We start from the raw sequence: 9,694 nt of genomic DNA on the forward strand, positions 1-9,694 counted from the left end.
ACCCCAGGGCAGTGCATTGTTCACAGTTCCATGGCCTCTGCATTTAGATAAGTTCTGCAAGACCAGTTTCCTCCTCACACTGTAAATTTTACATTAGGATTCATTTCGTTTATTGGTTATTACATTGCTGCTATAAAATTTTATTGTTCCCTTCATATCTGCACTATTCTTGTTAGAGTCATTCTATTACCTCCAAATTTTCATGTAACTGATAATGGAATCTTTTTCGGGTCACTATGTTTTTCACCTAGCTGTTAGAAAATTATTGAATTTTATTCATCTTTTTATTAGGCAACTTTATTAAACTCTTGCTGTGAAACAGTTTTTATTCCCTTTGGATGTAAAATCATCTAGTTTGCAAGTGATAATTTTATTTCCTTTTCTTCCATATCACTGCCTGTTATTTCTATGTAATGTCTCAGTGTCAATCTTCTAGCAAAATTCTTGTTGCCTAGGGATGGGAGAGATTTATTGTGAGCACTGAGCTTTAGGACGAGAATGGCGAGAAGAGGGCGGTGGGGCTGGTCTGGAGGCGCCTGGGGCGTCTGTCAGCCACACTTTGCCGAGCAGCTTCACCACCTCATCGTAGATGAGGAACATGATGGCCACGTCCCAGGGGACCGGCCGGGCTGGGGAAGTGCCCGTGCAGACCCATGAGGCCCTCATTCCTCAGGGTCTGCCGGACAGCCCACGTGCTCCGCATTCGAGCACCGCCAGGCCCCGCAGCCGGTCCAGACCACGCGTGGAGTTGATTCCTGCAGCTGCGCCCTCGATAGTTCCCAGCACCGTGATCAGCGGCGTCGGCGGCGTGTGGGGCCGGTCCCCTCGGCACCAGCTCTACAGGGAGGTCACGACAAAGAAGCGTGAGGCCCTGGTATGTCCCCTTCACCCCTGTCCCCGCACAATCCCCCCGACTCGGTACAAGGGGCCTCACTCAGTCCTTTGCGCTGGGGGAGGTGCGGTGGTGGGTGAGTGTCACCCACCGCGGCCTCGGGCCATGCAGGCGCCCGCGCCGCCCAGCAGCCCTTGGACGTGTTGCTGCTGGAAACCCGATGATCACCTGCGGGACGGAGCGCAGGGGCGGGAAGCTGAGGCCTCGCACGGGCCCTGGACGCCCGGGTACCGCGGCGGGTGCGGGTTCACGTGCTCGGAGGGGAAGGTGGCGCACATGGCACAGCCGCCCCAGGACGCCTGGGGGGCCGGTCCGGGTCCCCAGGCCTCACGCCCCGTGTCCCGGAGAGGCGCAAGGGGCGACGCACAGGGCGAGCCCCCACGTGCAAGTCAGCTGCCCTCTACCCTCCGTGAAGTTTTAGAAAACGTATTTTTTATGAGCGATTGGAGGGTAAGTTGGAGACATTTTGCCCCGTTAGCACTAAATACTTGGGTATTCAAGAACAAGGACTTTGTTTTACATAACATGGCCGTACAGGTATGAAGCTCAGGACATGTCATGGTACAGTATTACCGCCACCCCACAGCCCATATTCAGGTTTGGTCTGTTTTCCTGAAGTATCTGATTTTTGTCTTTTGTCCTAATGTCCTCTCTAGAGCTGTTTTCCTGGCTTAATAATACTCAGTGCCGGGTCATTGCTTGTAGCTGTGTCTTCAAATCTCCTGGAACATTTCCTTAGTTTGTTTGTTTTGTTAGCTTGTTTCCTGATTTTGACTTTTGGGGGGAGGGGGCAGGGAGAGCTATAGGTTGGTTATTTTGCACAAAATTCCTCAATTAATTTTGTCTGGCTTTCCCTCATGATCAGATTCAGGTGATGTGGTTTTGTTGCTGTTGTTTCTTTTGTTTTGTTTTGTTTTGTTTTTATTAATCCTCACCCGAGGATTTTTTTATTTTTTATTTTTTTTACAGACAGTGGGAGGAAGGGAAGGGGGAGAGGGAAACATCATTTGAGAGAGAGACATGGATTGGTTGCCTCCCGCATACCCCCTCCCCCCCACCTGGGTCAGGGATGGAACCCACCCTTGGGTGCATCTCTCGGATGATTAGTGACTTTGAGCATGTTTGCATATGTCTCTTGGCCTTCCTTATGTCCTCTTTTGAAAAGTATCTATTTAGGTCCATTGCCCATTTTTTGATCGGGTTGTTTATCTCTGGGTTTTCTTTGACTTGAGAATTGTATTATAAACCAGTATGTGGCCCTAGCCGATTAGCTCAGTGGATAGAACCTTGGCCTGTGGACTGAAGAGTCCCAGATTGCAGGCTTGATCCCCAGTAGGGGGTGTGCAGGAGGCAGCTATCAATGATTCTCTGTCATCATTGATGTTTCTATCTCTCTCTCCCTCTCCCTTACTCTCTGAAATCAATAAAAATATATTTAAAAAAAGAAAAAAGAACCCAGTATCTGGATATTAGGTGTCCATTGCTACTGAGGGTTCATTGCTTTAAGGCCCTCTCCATAGGTGCATATTGGATAAAATTTCTGGTTACTTGTTGGGGCAAGTCGTTTAAAGAGTAAATTTTCTTCCTGTGATCTCTGAAAACTAGGGAGTCAGTTTCAAAAATGAAACAATATATATGTTAGAATTCTAGGGATATCTATTCTCTATATACTATTAAATATTCTATAGTGCAGTCATTGAAGGAGAAAAATCTTGATATAGCTGGAATGGATAGGAAGGAAAGAAAACTTTATTTTTATGGGTTCTTTGAAATTCTTTTGGGATAACTTGTTCCCTCTCTGTCTCAACTTTTAAAAGTTTGATATAATTGGATCTTTGGGACATTATCCCTGAAGGATCTGAAGTTTCAAATTGCTGCAATATAGAGTTGCTGAACTTTAAATTGTTCAGGGACAGTAGGCATTCCCCAAAACAACAGAGGATTTAAATCTACACAGTATTTCAGTTGCTATCCTTTGATATTTTTAGTTAGGGAGGCAACAGTCAATACTTTAGAAAGAAATGAATTGCCCTGATGATTTTGACATAATACGTTTAACATTTTTAACGTGGATGCATTTATTCTTTCTTGCACTTAGGTAACTTTATGAAGTGCATCTTAAAACAAGATTTGGAGTTGGTGACAGGGAATTCAGGTCAGAGGACCCATTTTTCTTGGCTACTATTTTTAAACAATAGAAAAGATCAAGTCCCAGAAAACTGAGCTGATTTTTCATTCTAAAATAAATAAATAAATTGTGTCTTCTTTTTTTTTTTTTTAATCCTCGCCCAAGGATATGTTTTTATTGGTTTTTAGAGAGAGAGAAAGGAAGAAGGAGAGAGAGAGTGTGTTGCTTCCTATACACACCCAACCAGGGATCGAACCTACAACCTTTTCGTGTATGGGACAGTGCTCCCACTAACTGAGCCACCCGGCCAGGGCAAATTATGTTTTCTTTGCTAGTTTTAAGAGCAGCACAAAAAATTTTTAAAGTTTCTTTAATAAAATAATCTCTTAAAATAATATAAGACTTTTATAGAGAAATTGTTAAATATAAAATTTGGCAGAGAAATCCTTAAAAATAATGTAACAAATGAATAAGAAGTAACTACTGTGATGTAGAAAAATGAAGCTTTTAGGAAGAAAAGCAAAAACTCTGCTGCCCAAGTACCACAGAGGGCGCTAACACGGACAAGTATTCCCTGGACCTCTAAACAAGGTATCAGTGTTACTGATAGTGTGTGGACCTGCAGTGTAAGCTGCTTAGGGACTGACGACTACAACAAACACACCAACAAAAATGAAAGGACTGGCTAATAGGCTGGATGAGATACCATGGAACAGAAGTCAAAGATGCTAATGGAATGTGAGTCAAAAGAATTCTGTAATATATGAACTGTTTGAAAAATATTGTGCCCCATCTACAGTACTTTTAAAATCTGGAGAACTGGGAGACAAGTGATAACATTGATTGAAACTGAGAAACGGGGGGAAATCGTTAGTGATGAGAAAGTGGAGACTGAAGTATCAAGATAAACCATGTAATGGAGGAGTTTGTCTATGAAAGGGAGAGCATAAATAGGGTGGCAGTTAACACATGTAGCATGACAATGAAGGGAACTTTTAAGAACAAGTGTATTTGAAAATAGCCAGGAGAGAACTCGTGGGGAAAGGAAAAAGGTCGAAGGTGATAAAGGGCAACGCCATTGCAAAAGCAAGGGAAGTTTTAGTAATTATTTTTGTTAATAATGTGAAATGTCAAAATAAATAAAACCTATACAGGGGCTGTATCAGTTTTTAAACGAGGTGGGTTATTTTGTGGGACTTGTGAACTGGCTCTTAATATAATCAAGGCAAATATCTGCAATGCTTCAAACAGGATCATTATTTTTGGAACAAGTATATAGACCTCCAAACTGTTAGTTGGAAAGGACAGAGATAACGTAGACCTGGAACTTCATAGGTGTTAGTTTGAAATTCATTGATTTGTTTCTTTCAACATTCCTCCTCGTCCAGTGAAGATCATTACTGGTTTTTATTGTGCAGATGTGCTTTATTTGCCTCATTTTCTGGCTTACTTTTCTAACTTGTGCTCAATAACTTACTCAGTGCCGATTCATATTTCCACCAAAACTTTACTGAAAACCTTCTGTGTGTCAAGCATAGGATTATGAGTTGAGGTTAAGTAGTAAATGTGTTGATTCTTGTTTTCAAACTCACTCTTTTCTAAATTTTGTTGTGGAAGCATCAACTGTTTATGTAGATCATCTTGTTCTTCCTTTAGAACAATAGATCCACTCTCCTTTGATTTCTTTGGGGTAAAATTGTGTTTATTATAGTGAAGATAAGTTTGAAAGTGTTTTCCTAACTAAAAGAACATTCGACTTGATCCACCTCTTTATGTTCTCAGATGAAATGAAGAGAATAATCCTAGAGTAACTGCAGGTGCAAAGAAGGAGATGCCAGGAGAAAACCTCACCACCTGGAGCTTTTTCTTCCTGGAGGGTTTCTCTAAATACCCGAAGTTGGAGATCGTTCTCTTCGTCTTCAGCCTTGTGATGTATCTGGTCACCCTCTTGGGAAACAGCACTCTTATTTTAATCACCATCCTGGATTCCCGCCTTCAAACCCCCATGTACTTTTTCCTTGGGAACCTCTCTTTCATGGATATCTGTTACACATCTGCCTCTATTCCCACTTTGCTGGTGAACCTGCTGTCATCCCGGAAAACCATTGTCTTTTCTGGGTGTGCTGTACAGATGTATCTGTCCCTTGCCATGGGCTCCACGGAGTGCGTGCTCCTGGCCGTGATGGCGTATGACCGCTACGTGGCCATTTGCAACCCCCTGAAATACCCCCTCCTCGTGAACAGGCAGGTCTGTGTGCAGCTGGCCACCGTGTCCTGGGTGACCGGCTGCCTGACCGCCCTGCTGGAAACCGGTTTTGCTCTGCGGATGCCCCTGTGCGGGAATCTCATCGACCACTTCACCTGCGAGATCCTGGCGGTGCTGAAGTTGGCCTGCGCCAGTTCCCTGCTCATGGACATGACCATGCTGGCGGTCAGCGTGCTCCTCCTGCCCATCCCAATGCTCTTAATTTGCATCTCTTATGTCTTCATCCTGTCCACGATTCTGAGAATCAGCTCCGCAGAGGGGAGAAACAAGGCGTTTTCTACCTGCGGGGCCCACTTGACGGTGGTGGTCTTGTATTACGGGGCCGCCCTCTCCATGTACCTAAAGCCTTCTTCGTCCGGCTCCCAGCAGATAGATAAAATCATCTCTTTGCTGTATGGCGTGCTCACCCCTATGTTGAACCCCATAATTTACAGTTTAAGAAACAAGGAAGTCAAAGATGCTATGAAAAAGCTGCAGGACAAAATATCATCGCATCAAACACATGAAAGGATCTGACTGGGGTCCTTCCATGTGTACCAGGAGCTCACCCCTGGCAGGGCTCCCAGGGAAATTCTAGACCAAACACTCACCCTCAGAACGCTGACTTGATCGCTCGCTCCATAATCTTCCAGCTGTGAGATATGTGTGCGCAGAGTCATGGCCTGTGGGCAACAGTAGATTCCAGCTTGCGTTTAGTACTATTTTCTGTATTTGTGTTTCATGGCTGTGAGAGGTTTTGGGCTGCAGGCATCACACATTCGTTCCAGAAGGAAACTTGAATAAACTTAGAATCAGTGAATGTTAGAGCCAGAAGAAACTTGGACGTCTTCTCTGCCCTAAATCCTTTCTCAGATGAGGTGGGAGCATAAGGAGACAAAGAAATAACAGATGATGCGAAGGAGAAAACAGAGTCAAAGACAGATTAAGAGACTTGTTCTGGGTCACGCAGGTGCCGAACTGGAAGCGCAGCCCTCCTCCTTCTGTCTTCCTCCCTAGAGCTTGTCCTGCCAAACAGTGGTGGCTCCCTCATTCACCCTTCTTTCCCCAAACTCCTGGTTAAAACTCCCTGACTTCCTGAGTAAGGCACCTGACGCCTGCTTGATTTACCCACCCCCAACCTTGCTTTTCTAAGCACACAGATACTATGCCAGTGTACCACCCATACGCCAGTTGAGACTTTATGTGTTTGTGTGTTTTTCTTCATTGGATGATTGACTTCACAAGGGCAAGGATTCCTATAATTTTGTATTTTGGGGGTTTATAGTAGGGATTCAGTGACCTAATAAATCTATCAGCTTTACACTAGTCATTTTATTTGAGAAGTACCACTTGTGAAAATTATGAAGAAGAAACAACATGAGCAATGAGGTATATTGCTTTATAAATACCTAACAATTGCAGAGACATTTTATACTAGTTGTTTTAAGTCTTTAACTTGTATAAGAATACTGCTTGTTTAAAATGCAGAGTGGGGCCTCCATTTCCAGATCCAGTAGCTCTGGGTGGGGTCCTGACAGTGCATTTATAATAGATCCCCAAGAAGTCCTGAAAAAGGCTGTAGGATGACCATACTTTGGGAGACATTGTTTTCAGTGAAAATCAAATCCCAAAAGAAAAGTAGGATTAGTTCTTATTTTTCCTTTTTTTTCTTTTAATTTATTTTTTCTTCCTTTCTTCCTGCCTCTGTTGACACCTTCTCACTTGCCTATCTCCACTTCTAGAGCAGGGAAGAGGAGAGGGTTTTGAATAGAGAAGGTTAACTCACTTGACAAATTTCAAAATATGAAAGACCTGCTCAGCCGGTGTGACTTAGTGGTTGAACATCAACCTATGCACCAGGAGGTGATGGTTGGATTCCCAGTCAGGGCACATGCCTGGGTTGCAGGCTTGATCCCCAGTGTGGGGCGTGCAGGAGGCTGCCATCAGTGATTCTCTCTCATCACTGATGTTTCTTTCTCTCCCTCTTCCTTTATCTTTGAAATAAATAAAAATACATTTAAAAACAACCACAAAATCAAAAACAAAATATGTAAGTCCTAAGAAGGTTTAGAATTGGATGTTGAATTCTAGGTGCTTTAACTCTTAAACTATTCCCTTAGATCAGTGATAGCGAACCTTTTGAGCTCGGCGTGTCAGCATTTTGAAAAACCCTAACTTAACTCTGGTGCCGTGTCACATATAGAAATTTTTTGATATTTGCAACCATAGTAAAACAAAGACTTATATTTTTGATATTTATTTTATATATTTAAATGCCATTTAACAAAGAAAAATCAACCAAAAAAAATGAGTTCGCATGTCACCTCTGACACGCGTGTCATAGGTTCGCCATCACTGCCTTAGATCTTGGGCTCCTATATGTGCTCCTGGATGTGTAACCTACATTTAAAGAGACTAACAGTAATCACACACCAAAATTCTGGTGATGGAGCAAGGGGACAACTTGATGCCAGGTGTTGCTGCCAAGAGGTGTTTGATAGTGGGGGGTGGAGACAAGCCCCGGGTTTTGGGGGAGCAGGGGAGAGCTGACCAGGCAGCTTTCTTAGCAGCTAGAAGTAATTATTTTTCTACTTAGATACCTCAACCTTCCCAACCCAAATACCACATTCATTTCCTGGTGATTTCAGAGTCATTTTGAAGTGACATTTTATAGTAGGCTTTTATTAGAGTAGAGCTGGATTTTGTGTGAGAGTAGAACTATTTATCTGCCTCCTTGACTTGGCTATGATATGTGTGGTACCAAATATAAACAGGAATAACCAGAGTTATGGAAATAGCTGAGATCTTTACTTCAAAGAGTGAACTGGGAGGACTTGCAGGGTCTGAACACACTCTGTAATTAGCATATCAGCTTTGACACAAGGAACTGAGCCAATTGTTTCAGAATGAGACATGGACCAGACTGGGGCACTGAAAAAGATTAGAAATGACCCAGATGTCAGGAAAAGGCCCAAGATGGGACCTGGGCAGAAATCTCCCTAGCAGCAGAATAAGAGTTACAGTAGTTACTGCGATATCTAAAATAATAAAAGCATAACATGCTAATTAGACTGAACTACCTTCTGGACATCCTTCTGGACAACCTTCCGGACAAAGCTGGGGCTGCAAGGGCTGAGCCCCTTGCACGAATTTTGTGCATCGGGCCTCTAGTGTTATATAAAGTTGCTGTGAAAAACAATGAGCAAATGTAAATATAAATGTGTTTTATATAGAATAGGCAATACTAAAGTTAGTTATTTGTGAATGGAATATTCTTCCATGTGGATTAGCTTCTATCTCAGCCAGTACTAATTACAATCATTACTTTGATAGAGTCTTGGGCAAGGGATCCTTTTCTGGTATTGTTAAAAAGAGGAATATATTAGCCCTGCCAGCGTGGCTCAGTGGTTGAGCATCGACCTATGAACCAGGGGGTCACGGTTTGATTCACGGTCAGGGCACATGTCTGGGTTGCAGGCTCAATCCCCAGTGTGGGGTGTGCAGGAGGCAGCTGATCAATGATTCTCTCTCATCTTTGATGTTTTTCTCTCTCTCCCTCTCCCTTCCTCTCTGAAATCAATAAAAAAAATATTTTTTAAAAAAGAGGAATATATTTGACAGAGAAGGTAAAACCACCTCTGACACAGCCAATTCCTGAATGAATGATTACATGACCAGATTTATGCTTTAGGAAAATCTGATCATGTTAAAATCCTTTAGTGGCTTTTTATTACCCTGAAGTCCAAGTCTTTAAAATAACATGCAAGGACTTTTATAATCTTATTGCTCACCATTTATATATTTTTTTACTCTAGGAACACAAGATTTCTTTTAGTTCTATAAAGATGTTGTGCTCTGTCTTGCTGGTTCTTTTATTAAGAGCATATATCACAATTTGTAATCATAGTAATTTGTGGGTTTACTTGTTTAATGTAGCTCACTAGTTTGTGGGCTCATTGAGGCCAGGACTGTATCAATTTCATTTACCACTGTCTCCCCACGGCTTAGCTCAAGGTCTGGCACAGAAAGGACATTCGGTGCATACTGTTGTGAAGGACCAAGTGCTCATCCATCATCTGCTGAATAAAAATACTCATGTAATAAACTTTTGATGGCTATTCAATTAGTACTTGACCATTCCTATGGTGAGAGAGTTGAAGATGTCAAAGGTGACTTTTAAATGCCAAAGAAGGCTGATAGTGTCATTAATTGACACAGGTATTACTTGAAAAGGACCAAGTTTGGGGGTTGAAGGGTAAATCATGAGTTGTGTTGTAGACAAGTTGAACTTATCATGCCTTTGAGATATATAAGTAGAAATACCAAGGAGTCAGTTGGATTTGCTAGTTTGGAATTAATAAGAAAGATCAGGCTGGAGATAGAAACTTGTGACATATTTGCATATGTTGAATCATTTAAGTAATGAACA

At 42.5% G+C, this 9,694-nt stretch overlaps 1 protein-coding gene across 1 annotated transcript; it reads left to right on the top strand.

Annotated features, from left to right (window-relative positions):
* The first annotated feature begins 4,848 nt into the window (after nt 1-4,848).
* Nucleotides 4,849-5,822, top strand: LOC102250590 (olfactory receptor 2K2). The gene has a single exon (XM_005859819.2). The coding sequence runs from the start codon at nt 4,852-4,854 to the stop codon at nt 5,800-5,802; it is 951 nt and encodes a 316-aa protein (XP_005859881.1). The 5' UTR covers nt 4,849-4,851; the 3' UTR covers nt 5,803-5,822.
* Nucleotides 5,823-9,694: the final 3,872 nt, after the last annotated feature.

The sequence above is a fragment of the Myotis brandtii genome, unplaced genomic scaffold (assembly GCF_000412655.1).
Source record: "Myotis brandtii unplaced genomic scaffold, ASM41265v1 scaffold13, whole genome shotgun sequence".
NCBI classification, from domain to species: Eukaryota; Metazoa; Chordata; class Mammalia; order Chiroptera; family Vespertilionidae; genus Myotis; species Myotis brandtii.

Coding starts and splice junctions, on each gene's coding strand:
- LOC102250590 (XM_005859819.2), top strand. CDS start 4,852: ATGCCAGGAGAAAACCTCACCACCTGGAGCTTTTTCTTCCTGGAGGGT.